The sequence below is a fragment of the Agelaius tricolor genome, unplaced genomic scaffold, assembly GCF_023055355.1.
Source record: "Agelaius tricolor isolate 1412-34295 unplaced genomic scaffold, bAgeTri1.0.p SCAF_1, whole genome shotgun sequence".
In the NCBI taxonomy this organism is placed as follows: Eukaryota; Metazoa; Chordata; class Aves; order Passeriformes; family Icteridae; genus Agelaius; species Agelaius tricolor.
In genome coordinates this window covers 30,588,921-30,602,377 of record NW_027269261.1, presented here as the reverse complement: position 1 = coordinate 30,602,377, position 13,457 = coordinate 30,588,921, and the positions used below count along the sequence as shown (strand labels likewise).

The 13,457-nt window shown below is 34.4% G+C and overlaps 1 protein-coding gene across 1 annotated transcript in view; it reads left to right on the top strand.

The window, feature by feature from the left end:
• The first annotated feature begins 2,379 nt into the window (after nucleotides 1–2,379).
• The window catches only part of DNAH8 (dynein axonemal heavy chain 8), a 114,751-nt gene continuing 103,673 nt past the window's right edge, over nucleotides 2,380–13,457 (top strand). Inside the window, exons 1-9 of the mRNA XM_071428341.1 lie at nucleotides 2,380–2,571; nucleotides 3,188–3,322; nucleotides 5,554–5,638; nucleotides 6,469–6,617; nucleotides 7,927–8,116; nucleotides 8,476–8,639; nucleotides 9,602–9,778; nucleotides 10,138–10,251; nucleotides 12,543–12,650. Of these exons, the coding sequence (XP_071284442.1) occupies nucleotides 2,380–2,571; nucleotides 3,188–3,322; nucleotides 5,554–5,638; nucleotides 6,469–6,617; nucleotides 7,927–8,116; nucleotides 8,476–8,639; nucleotides 9,602–9,778; nucleotides 10,138–10,251; nucleotides 12,543–12,650 (1,314 nt within the window). The remainder of the gene's footprint in view (nucleotides 2,572–3,187; nucleotides 3,323–5,553; nucleotides 5,639–6,468; nucleotides 6,618–7,926; nucleotides 8,117–8,475; nucleotides 8,640–9,601; nucleotides 9,779–10,137; nucleotides 10,252–12,542; nucleotides 12,651–13,457) is intronic.

Sequence of the window (13,457 nt, the reverse complement as noted above, 5' to 3'; positions counted from 1 at the left end):
ATCCAGGTGCTGGGAAAAGATTTCAAGTAGCATTTGTCACAGAATCGCAGAATTGGGCAGATTGGAAGGGACCAGAGTGGATCTGTTTCAATTGCCCTGCTCACGCAGTGTTATCTCAGAGTACATGGATTGTGTCCAGATGGTTTTTGAATATCTCCAGGGAGGAGAATATCTCCACAACCTCTCTGGGCAATTTTTTCCAGGGCTCAGTCACTCTCACATTAAGAACTTCCTGTGCATCACTTTCTGCCTTTTATCCCTTATCCTAATGCTTGGCACTCCAGACAAGAGCCTGGAAACATCCTCTTGGCACTCCCCTCCCACCCCTTTTATATATTTATAAACATTACTGAGGCCCTCTTTCAGATGTCTCTTCACCCTCTGGAGTTACACATTGTCCTTTAGTATAAAAATATCATTTCAGACCAAAGAGTGAAGGATAATATTTCTCTCAAAAACGCAGAATGAAAACCAGGATTGAATACCCTATGTGGAGAAAAAAAATTTAAAACTCCACACGTTTTATAATCGAGAGCAAAGCGCTTCCGCAGCGCGGAGCTCAGTCTGCGTTACTCAAGTGACTTCCATAGGCGCATTTACCCTCACCAGCCGCGCGGGCAAGCGGTTCCCAGGTACACGAGGTCTTTACGTTGGAATGGCGGTTCGGATGCTGGGGCTCGGATTTTGGCCGGCCGTGCGCGGGGCCGCAGCGGGCGGGCACCGGCAGCGCCCCCTGAGCCCCGCGGCTGCCGGGAGGCGTTGGAGCCGCCGTCCCGTAGCGGTTACGGGCTCCCGGTACCGGCCCGGCCCCTCCGCAGAACCGGGAGGAGTCTGCCCGCGGCGGGCGCTGGCCCGCCCGCTCTGCCCGCTGAGGGGAGCGCCGGTGAGCGCCCTGCTGCCCGCCCTGTGAGGAGACACAGCTCCAGGTCGGTGGGGATCTTCGCCCGCATCTCTCTGCCAAAGCTGAAGTGCAGGCTAAGGCAGCTCAGCTTTTCAGAAGAGAGCCGAAAGGCTGTATTCTCAATACTCGGGAATCCTCCACTTCTGCTTCTGCTTCCCTCTCATTCTCCTTCAGCCCTAAGATGATGCATGCTGGAAGCCAGACCTACTTTCCTTGAATGAACAGTTCCTGTAGAGAAGGTTTGGGGCATCCTGGAGGGAAGGAAAGGAGGTTTTGACATGAAAGCGTGTTTGTTATTCCAGCCAGGAGAAGGAGGCAGATGGAGCTCACACAAGTTTTTGAAAAGTGTGAGAATCTCACCTGAGATTCTTGAGTATAGATTTTGGAGATAGATCTTCAGGTATCTTGAGTATAGATTTTGGAGAGCCAGGGATGATGCCAGGATAGAATGCAGCCTTTGTGGGTTTTTGAAAGAAAGCTGTGAGAACCCCAGCTCTGTCATCTTGGGCTTCAGGGGAAAGTATCAGCTAAAAGTGAACCAAAGGCAGGGAAATTAGCATCCAACCTATTCCACTTGAGTGGAATAATCAAGGAGGTAAGCATCACTGCTAACCTTGTAGATGACCAGGCCAGTCATAGAAACATGAAGAAAAATAAATAAATATGATCATTTACTTTTTTGTGTGTGTGTGTGTGTGTCTTTCCTTAATTTGTTTTTTTGGTGGTACATTTACTTCAAGAAAGAGATGAACGCTTTCTGTAGCAGGTGGTTGCATGCCTAAAACCATGGAACATCAGCCAATTTGTCACTTATTATATGGGCAAGAATAAGGAGCTAGTAATGTACTACCAGGTGTTGCTTTTCAACCAGATGTTGCTTTTCATGTCAGCCTCACCTTTGATTTTTTACTTCCCACATCAGGTAATAATGTCTAAGAGAGTATATAACACTGTTACAGCAGTAAGAGGCTTCCCTTAGGTCTCATATTAACTACTAAGAAATTCTTGATATTTATCTTGATCCTTATTGTAATAGTACACTGAGCAGAATAGCAACTTCTGTGTATGCAAGTCTTTTCTAAGTTGCTGAATTTGGGTATATATTTTAGAAACTAAAATTTAAATAAGTCATTTGTGTTTGAACCCATTTCTATTTCTCAGTAATTAGATATGCACTGAAATTATTTATATTGTAAAATATATTTGTTTTATAGAGAGGCATTCACTCCACAAAACGCATGTGTATGAAAAATTGTTTTTAAAAAATGTCTCAATCTTCGTCTTGACATTTGTAACCTATCATAAAAATGTACTTAATGTCTGGCATTTTAAAAACTGGAAGAGGATTCTTTGAGACTATTAAATTTATATACCTGGAAAGTCAGTTTTGAGATGCTCCTGTCTTCTGCAAAAGGTAGACTTGAAACGTTTGGATTGTTAAAAACATAATCTTCTCTTTTCAAATTTCAGATTTTAGAATGGCGGGAGTACAAAAAAATACTAAAAAAGGTTCAGCCACTGCAGAAGATTTACCCAGACCTTCTCTGACAGCTCATCGATTAGCAAGCCTTTCCTCTTCGTCTCGTTCTTTTGGAAGTCGAAGTCAAAGTTTTTCTAAGATTTACCGCCCTAGTGGAGTTCCGAGCGTGCAAAGTCACAAAGCAAAAAAGGTTATAAGTTTCTGGTTCTTTCCTCAGATTATTAAATTCAGTTTATATTAAAAATTAGTTTGAATATTTTGTTTATTGATTTTATTTTTGTTTAGACTCAGTTGTTTTACTAAATTATTTCTGGCAGAAAGTATTTTTTTCCATGTTTGTAATATTTTAAAATTTTAAAGTAATGGAGGTTAGAGGCAGGAGATATTACCTGAATAATTTACATAGAAGCTGTACTCACCTTAGTTCCTGCAAATAATTACCCACCCTAGATACTTCATTTTAAATGGATGTTTTAACCTTTCTGTATTAATTTAATAAATTGAAATTTTGATCGTGAACAAGGAAGCCAGTTAATGTCACGTAAAAATCTTAAAATCTAACTGTCATATTCTTAATGTTTGTTTTTCCCTGACAAATCCTCAGATTTGACTTCACATCTTATAATAATACTTAATAATTTGTTCTTCTGTTAGCCTCTGAAAATTTAGGTATTTCTAAAATTAGGGCATTTTGTAGCTGTAAATACAAGACAGTAGATTTCAGCATTAGTTGCAAGTTAAGTTGCAGGTCATTGTTGTGATTACTTTGTATATTTTTAGCTTGAAAGTCTTGCTTAATGTTTTAGATTCAATATGAAAAAGCAAGAGAAGATCGAAGAGCAAGAGTTAATGCTTCATATAAATACATATTTGAAGTTCTCAGTGCCAGGGTAGGCTTAGACTTAGCAACTGTGGAGGAAATGATATTGGATGTCCCTTCGGTGAGTCTGTTTTGTATTCCTGTTGATTTAAATTATTAGTAAAAATATGTAGCAGATTACCCCTTTTATAGAAAGTGTTATCCATCATTTTTATTGTTTCTGCCAGAAAATGTGATTACTAAGGCACACAATCAATCTAAAAGGACACCTGACTAAATCTTTCAGCTGAGTTTCCCAGCAGATTTGCAAATATCTCCAATTTTTGATTGTGGCTTTTTCATCTTTCTTACCTCAAGGAAAATATAAATGCCGCTGTTATTTTGATCAAAGAGTTTATTTTCACATCTAGTAGTTCCAAACAGTTTCATCCATCTGAGACGGACTTTATTATGTTCTAATTATGATAATTTTGTTTGTTAGGCAAGTTCTCAATGAAATTTCTAAGATAGTGCAAAAGTGTGTAACTTATGGGAGCATTTTGAAAATTAGCATGTTGTTAGTAGTAAGAAGGAAGATTAATCCTGCACCATTTAAATACTATGGAAATGTTTGAAAGACCCACTAAGAAATTTCACTTTTGAGCACTTTATTTATGTTTGTATGTTTAAAAGATTAAGTGGGTTTGCAGAGTGTGTAGATCTCAAATCTATGGAACTTCTGAAAGCTTTCACTATTTTTGTGTATTTAGTGTTGTCTTTCATGATGTTTCAAAATGATTAAACAAACAGCAGGAAACAGTAAACCTTTACTTTAAAGAGATTATCAAAACTCAGTATGGCTGTTGAGAAAAGATACGACTCAACTTCTCTGATTACGTTTTTGTTATTTGACTGTTGTTGCACCTCATTGAAGTTATTTTTGTCTGTTAAGAGAGATTTGACTTAGCATTTAACACTCAGCCACGTAATATCTCTCCTTTGATAAAACAAATCAAATAATATCATCTCCTTTGATAAAACAAATCAATTCTTAGAAGTTCAGTTTTACAGTTACAAGCCAAATTTAGCCTTACTCCAACTTTGTTTGGGTTTTGTTTGTTTATTGATATTTTTATATCATAAAATGTACTTAGCCTCATTTGTTTGGTTTTTTGTGCTTACACAACATAGAGGTGTGCTAAGTATTGTCCCTTTTTTACATTTGCTAAAATGATATATAGTTTTAAATCATTCTGATTTAATGTGAAACTGCTGTTCTACACCAAGTTTGACTAGTCCCAACACGTGAGAAATTGAGAAATTTTGGCTTCTTTAGGGTTTTTTTTTGTATTTGGTTTGAGTTTTTCTGTTTGTTTATTTTTGTTTGGGTATGGTTGGGTTGTTTTTTTTTTTTTTGGCTGTCACCAGGACCATCTGAAAAATTATAGTGGTTGAATATTTTCCTGCTCCCAGTTTTAGTTTATTTATAAACAATTCAGGCTGCTGGGGCTGTGTCAACATTGTCCCTCACCAAATTATCATTTAATAAATTCCCATAAACATATGTCTTTGATATCCATGAGTTGTTTTTCCCTTTAAAGTGTTAGCCTGCATATATATTCACACAGTGGGTGTGAGAACCACATGGACTTGAAACAGCAGATTGATTCTTTGCAGAATCAGCAGCTGTGGGAAGAGCTCACATCTTACCTTCTGTGTAGAGTCATACAAGCCCCAAAGTTACTGTTTGTCCTGCTCTTCCTCACAAGCTGGAGTGCTTCTTGTAGTAGTGAACTTTTTCCTGCTTTTTGTCACTAAGCATTGAGCACTTTAACAACTTTTTCTTTCACTATTTTGGGGGTGGGTCTTTTTAATGTATTTTTCTCTGTTTTAACCTTGTTATTCACTAATGCTGTTTACAAAAGTGAAATGCACTTGTAGAGCTGGCTTGCTTTTGCTTCTTTTATTTTCATGCAATGTTGTCTTCTCACTAGAGTGGCTTTAAGTTCTGTCAACCTGGGTGTCACATATTTTCCCATCATTGCTCTGATTCAGATTTAATATTTGTTTATTTAGGGGAAAAAAAACCATGCTTGTAAGAAATATACCACAACTAGAAGTGTATCCTTTGTCCCTGAACAGGTGATGCATCTCCACACATGCTTGCTAAACTTCTGACCTTTTTTTTTGATGAGTAGGAAGCCACTACTATGGCTGAGTCCTTCAGTTGGACGCTTCCTATCTTCTCACAATATTTGGGGATAAACAGTGCAAACAAAACTTTAAACAGTAGCATGGTCAAATTAGTTTTGCACCTCTTAAAGGCACATAAAAATATTTTGAGTAACAAGTATTCACTCTTTGTTTTAACAGTTTGATGCCTTTGATTCCTTTTTTGCCAAGGGAGGAAAAAAATCATTGAAAATTTTTTATCAAGAAGGAGATCCACGAGGAATAGGTAAATGTTTAGCAATAATAATGCAGGCACATGTAACAGTGCATTCTATTGTTCATTTGATTTGAAGTTTCTCAGAATAAAATCGGCTTTTACTTGTTCAGAATTTTGCAAGATTTGCTCTGAGGACTAAAAATTCATATTTTAAATGCTTGCTTCAAGTCAAATTGTTTAGGAAAAAAAATATCAATTTTAGCCATTCCTGGAAGAAAGACTATAAAGTGTTATCCTGAAGTACTGAATTGGTTTTGACATGAGTTTTGCCTGCAGTTCATTAGAAAGCACTTTCATAAAACCTGTCTCAGATTTTTCATTTATTATAAATATTTGAAATTTTTCGCATTTCACATGCGTGGTAGAGAATTAGAATGTAATGTCCGAAATCCCTAATGATCACGAATTACTGCAAATATTGTTCTGTTACTTATCTATATTGAGCTATCAAATTGCATAGGAATATATCCACAGAGGACCTGAGGCCATCTCGAAATCACTCTTTTCTCACTTAGACCTGGCATCTTTTTTGGTAGGATAAATGGAAATACAGTACCTTAGTCACCAACAAATTGTTTCAGAACTATGGGCCTGAGCAAATTCCCTTTTCAGTGCATTACAATGCACCCAAATAGGTTTGTAAGATACACGTTATACGTTTGGTGTAGTTTTCTAATAGTGTGATTAATTACAGTTAGAAATTATACTGGTTTTTGTTCTCTGACAAAAGAAGAAAATAAATTATTTATAGGTTCAATTTTATTTCCTTATATTGATTTTAAGCATTTTATAATACCCTCATTTTAAAAAAGAGTCATATCTATGAAATTCCTTTTCAGAGTGTGGTCGGGTAATTCCAGATGTTGAAAAAGGAAGTAAAATTTTTCAATTTTATTTGGAGAGGACACCAGACAAAATCCTAGGACTATGCTTTTATTTCGTTCGCTATAAGAATGACACATCCATAAATGACAAAACTATACATGAGGTACTCTCTCATTTTGTTTAAAAACTAAAAGCTTTAAAAGCAGCTATTTTTTGTTTCATTTTTTTTTTTTTCACAGTTGTCACATAAATAAAGTTACTGGTAACTTTTTTGCTCTCCATTTTGGGTAAACAACAAATAGCTGAATCACTTCAGCAAATACTTGTGAATTTAGTGTCTTACAGGATTCTTGTTAAAGAAATATGTATTAATTTCCCTTAATTTCTCTTTCCTTGGTAGTGGTCAAAGCTGCTAAGTATATTTTAATTGTGATCAAAATTCCTAAGCTACAAAGAAACACTGAGAAGACTTTATTGCAAATACCAGGAGACAAAAAGTTTACCTGTACCTTTTTATTTGTTTTGATTAATAAAATACAAAATAAACATTTATCCTGTATAAATTATGTGGCATGAGATTTTCTGCTTTACAAGACAAATTCTTATATAAGTGTGGGCTTCATTATTGTTCATAGCTACATGTCTTAGTATTTGGGCAGTGCTTAAGGGACTGTAGATTGATAACAAATAGTTTCACATATGTATCTTGTAATTAGTATTATTTCAAATTCTTCAGACAGAAAATCCATTATCAGTTTATATTCTTTATATTTCATATTAAAATATTCCATTCCTTTTGAGACCCAGGAAGGTGAAGGAGAAAAAACATTATCATAAGTAAGATACAAGTTTTGTCTTTATCACTTTTTCATCAAATACCTTCCCAAATAATTCCAAATGCTGAAGGGATAAGGAAAGAAAATTTATATTCTAGGAAGTTTGTTACATGATGTATGTTAATACTTGCTCATTTTAAGGACATTTTAAATACTGGAATATTAGAAATAGTCACACCATGTAAAGTTTTGTTTTGGAGAGTAGGTAAAAATTTAACTTGATTCAAGATAATATATATTTAATCAGATAATTGCTTCTTATATAATTTCAGATAAGGACATTCAGAGAGTTTTTTGCTACTTGCAATTCATTAATTAGTACCTAATTGTGGGTGAGGGATTTTTCTACCATTTCAAAATTTCCAAACTCTATGTGATTGATAGATAAATAACTGATGTAACATAAGCATAACTAGACAGCTTTTTAAAACTGTACTAAATAATTATTGACTTCCCTTTTTTATTGAAAGTACTATCTTATAGGCACAATGTAGGTGTGTAATATAATGATTTTCTCTCCTTAAATTAAAGTTTTATTTGGCATATTGGAGTGCTTTTATAAAAATACATAGAACTTATAATACTGTTTTTAGTGTAAGTTACTGCTTTGATAACAATAATATTTTTACGCTGCAGGAAATTTCCTTTGGTGTTTTGGATGCCACTGATGGACTCCTCCCTGGTATTAAAGATTTACTAGAAAAGGTTTTTCTCCCTGCTATCCTCGAAACAAGTAATTGGGGTGATTTAGGTCAGTCCAAAGAGGATACAAAAGACAAGCAGAAATTTGTGGAAACAATTAAGAAATACATTTCATTTTTAGGAGGTAAGCATTGCATTTAGGAAACAAACTAGAGGAATTCTGCTTAAGGATTTCTATTTAAAGGTAGTAGTGCATAGATAAGGAACTTCTCACATTCTGCAAGGAAAAGTAAAATTATCCATTACTTGCATAATATATACATGGGTGGATTATTTTCTTAAGCAAATAGTGAAACATTGCTTTTAAGGAATACCATTGCATTTAAAATCAGATATTTCTGCTTTATGTGAGTGCAGTAAATTGCTATTATATCAAAACAACACTGGCTGCAGATGTATATTTTCAAATTTAAATTGCTTTGACTGGTGGAAATTTATTTTAAAGTCTTAATTGGTTTGATATTTTAATTGCCTTTTTCTCAGGTGCTGCAGCATGCATTGAAGGAACAGTTGAGTTGAAAAAAATAGATCACATTAATTTTTCTGAACTCCAGAGCTTTGATAAAATAACTGCAGCTGCTGACAGTCATGACACAGTTAACCAGCTAGAGGAAGTACTTATGATATGGTATAAACAAATTGAACATGTAAGTTGCTTTTTTAACACATCAATTCAGCATGAATATGGATGAATATTTACAAATTATATGTGAGACTTGCCTGAAGTTTGCCAAAGGCTTCAGCTGCATCTCCACCCAAATGAAGAGAAGGGCTCTGCTTCTGTGCACAAGGGAAGTTAAGTAGATAGTCCTTATGCCTAGGAATTTACAGTCTAGTGAGAATAAGAGTTTCTGAGCACTTAAATCACAAATAGTAAGAAGAGAACAGAGAGTTGCAGGACTAATAACACTGATGAGGACCATGTATGCATATAGAGCATACCTAACTGTACGTTACCTGTTAAATTTCTGCTGTCACTTGTGCTGGGAAGTACTGCTCTTAGAAAGATTTTTGAGCAGGCCCAGCAGGGTGTATTTTATCCAGTGTAAGTTTTGCATTGTAAGGTCTCAGTTATCAAAGTCTGAGACTTCCATGAAAAAGAGAGAATCCTTTGTCAAAATATGAATCTGTGTAGGCAGGGACATACTCTACTTATAAGGCATACTATAGTTAGTGTGTTTAGTTTATAAGAATAGAAATGTTAGAGAGATGAAAAAAGAGCTGACTGCACATTTATTAGCATACAAATGGAAAAATTTATGACTTATATCTAATACTTTTATTAAACTAGTTCTTGAAGTTCTGGACAAGTGAAATTACATTTGGTGCATTTCAATCCACAGATTCTGGTTAAAGGCTTATCTATATACTCTGATATTCACCCAGGGTATGACAGCAATTTATATTAATTGCCTTATTTTCAGTTTAAAAATATGATTGAGTGCAATTCAGACTTAGAAATCTTTTCCAAATGGGAACCATTTTCATGTGTCAGTAACTGCAAGCTTGTTCTTTTCTAAGTGAGTTTCCTCAAGAGCGTTTCCTCTCTATAATGACATGTCTATTTCCTATAGTAAGCATTTGATTTTTTTTTTCAATTGGATTGCAGGTTCTGACTGAGAGCAAACAGCTAAGGAGAGAAGCTAAGGATTCAGGTCCACTGATGGAACTGGAGAACTGGAAATACATGTCTGCTAAATTGAACTTTATTATTGAACAGATCAAAGGACAAAACTGTAAAGCTGTTATCAGTGTTCTGAAAGTTGCACACTCTAAAATACTAAAGGTAATAATTTTTTTCTTTTTTATGCTAGTTTTTTTAATAAAGGTTATTGTTTGTTTGTTTGTTTGTTTTTATTTCATCTAAGAGAGATTTGCCAAGGAGAATTAGAAGAAGAAAATTTAGATGTGTTGCTGGTGTGCTGAATGTATCAAGATAAAGAACAAGACATTTCAGGAATGCAGCGAAAAATGAACATAAAATGCATTATATGTGTAATAAATACAATAAGTTAACTTTTATTGCCTGTTTTGGCAACGCCTCTTAAAAATTCATTTACCAAAGTTTACTTCTGGCAAGTGAGTGCAAGTTAAAGAAACAGTTCACTATGTATGAAGTTTTTCACAGTACTCTTTTCCCACTAGTCATGGCAAGAATTAGATGGCAAAATCACAGATGCAGCAAATGAATCAAAGGATAATGTGAGATACCTAAGCACACTTGAAAAAGTTTGTCAGCCCCTTTATAGCACTGATGTTGTAAGTATGCCTTTCGCCATTCTTTATGCATAGTTTAGGTATTTACATAGAAATCCCAGAGCAGAATAAAGTTTTCCTTCCTTATATTTACTGAAAAGCAATTTTTTCTAATTTACTACTAGTAATTTAGTAATTTTTACTATTTTTTTTCTAAAAGCGTGTCAGGCTAAATGTTGAAGCATTATTATATATTTCATCAAATATAGTGTTTTGAAATATGTATTTAGTAAATATGAAATATGTATTTAGTAAATAAGCATAAATATGATTTTCTAATGAGTTAGTCCTGCTGCTGGTATTATTTTTTAAAGCAATTAAACCAGCTACATATTTTATAATATGAAAATCTCCAAATATGTCTTCCCCTGAAAATGCCATATGTGTCTATGATCACATAACTGTAACCAAAGTACTAAAATTTCAGTTATATAGAAAAAAATGAAACCTGATAAGGTCCTAAATAGGCAAAACTTTTTTTTAATATGGAATACAATATTATCTGCTTCTATTTGCAGAAGTACCTGCCAGTCAGAATTTAGACAATTGGTTGTCCGGGTACACCATTCAGTTGTAGTTCAAGATATTAGTTATTTGGTAAAATAACTATGAATTATTATAATAGGTGTATTGCAGAACAGAATGAAAGGAGTAAATACCTTAGAAAAATAGTGCTCATTCTCATTTGGTTTTGAGTCCTTCATGTTTTGGTCCTATATGCCTCCAGCTCTCTGTCAGGAAGTGCTGCATTTCTTTTGAATCTCTGGCAGCTTAGGACCCTACTACAAAGTTGTAACAGAGGGCAAGCAAAAGGGCTTTGATATGACATAGAGCTCATATTACATGGAATAGTGTAAGAGGCAAGTATGATAAGGAGTGTCACTAAGCTGTTTATCTTCAGCTCTTAAAGGTATCACTAGAGGGTGCCAGGTACCAGGCCCTAATGATGAACTACTTCATAGGTGTTATGAAGATAAAATTATTTGTATTGCAAACAAAGACAGACATTAGTGGGTGCAAACCTGTTGAAAAGTTCATAATTCTACCAATACAGGATAGTTAATTAGAGTTCTTTGTTTAATCTGGAACAGTTTGGATACATGTGATTTTCTGTTTAATCATGTTCCTGAGATCAAGTTAATTTAGGTAGATTTAACATAGGATTTTCTATGATGTTCGGATTAAAAGCAGTGATTTCCAAGCTTAATATATCGTGTTTTAAACAGATCTTCATTCTGTGCAGAGTTGCATTTAGTATCTGGTATGGACAACTCTTTTATATATTAGTAAATAAGGAATGGAATAAGGAATACATGTTGATTTATGATGATATTTGGTGCATGCAGTATCACACAGTGAACATTTGTGCTGAAGTAGGTTAATATATGAAAATTCAGACTGAGCATTTAACTTGAGGCTTTGAATCAGAGAAATTTCTATACAGTCCAGTATTCAGGGTTTTATTTTCTGTCAAGGATTGGAAAAGAAAACCTATAGACTCAGAATCTCCTGATTCCATTTCACAGGTGGTGTTGGTGATGAACACTATGGACACAGATGGGTTTTTTTATACTATATAGCATTTATTTCACACTCTTGCTAAATTCAAATGCCTTCTATTCACACTATGAGTTTGAGTTTGCAACTCAAATTTAATTACAGGACCTTGGCTTCTCCATTGAGGGGTGACAGCCAAAATTACTTTTTTGATGTTCTGAATTGCAATTTTGACAAGTTCCTGATAATGTTAATGAATTATAATGTTTTGTCTTTTGTTTTGTTTAGTTTTTTTTTTTCCCCACCAAAATACTTGGGAAGTGTTTGAGCTACTGAGTATTTGTAATACCACAGTATGATTTTAACAATGTGACCATTGATTTCACAAAATATGTGAAAAATTTAGGTGTTTGATATGCTTGAAAGAATTAGGCATTTGTTAATGAAACTGACATTGTGACAATTATTTAATGAGTTTTCTGAAGTGTCTGAATGAAACATTTTATGTAAAGATTGTTATCACAATAAAAGTACATTAGCACCCTTACTTGAAGGAAAGCAAAAGCATCCATCACAGAAAATTGCTAGCAGAAAAATGCTTCCTATTGCACCAAAAAATGCAACCTTTACACTTTGAATCAGTGTTCAATTTTGTTCATCAAAATAGGATATTAAAATTATTTTATCTTGTAACATCTTTAATCTGATTTCTTAGCCAATGACCAAACTTAGCCATAGAATGGAAATATAGTTGCTAAGAATAGAAAGTAATTTTTTTCTTGAAACTTTGCTTTGAGGTATTAATGACACAGGGAATACCATACTTGATAAAGGCTGTACAAATGATTCACCGTGTTTCAAAATATTACAATACTTCTGAGAGAATTACATCATTACTTATAAAGGTAAGTATATTAAACAAAATAGTAATTACAAAAATTGTGTGACTTTTCAGAAGAAAAAAAATTGTTTAAATCAGTAGAGCATTAAAAATGTAAAGAGTTTTAAAATGGTAGTAAATAGTGGGGTTCTGTAAGGGAAAGGAAAAGAACTCTGTTGATCACGAGAGGATTAAACTTGGATTGCAGATTTCTCTTTTGAAAAGAGCTTTGTTTATTCTTGGTTCATCAGTGTTAATTTTTTTTATTCTTAATTAATCTTCTGATCTGAATTAATCTGATCAGTTGTTTCCCAAGTCACAGAATCTGCAAAGGCTCTTTTTCTCTCAGCCTGGATGACCTAATGGCAGATGGCCATCAATCTGACAAGGCTGTTCCTCCAAAAAGTGAGAAAGATAAAAGGTTCCTGTTTTCTGAAGCAAGTCATACTTGAAAAGTTAATTGAATTTCAGATCATAAACTTTCCCTCCTTAAAGAGAAAATTGAGACTGGCTGTGCATTTATACCAGTGTCTTTTGCAGAATCCAGATATCCACTGCATGCAAAGATGGTTTGTACAATGATTTTCTAGCAAAGAAATCCTTCCTAACTAAGCCACATACCTGCAGTAAGCATTCAGGGGAAATTCACAGTAGACTCTCATTACTCAGACACACATTTTTTGTTTCTTTACACCACAGAGTTGAGCATAAAATTTTGTTACATTTCAATTTGAACTAGGATATTAAGAAGTATATGCTCTTTTGAATCTGTATCTATTCATTGCTGTGGCTGTTTTCTATATATCACATTAGGTATATATTACCTATCATA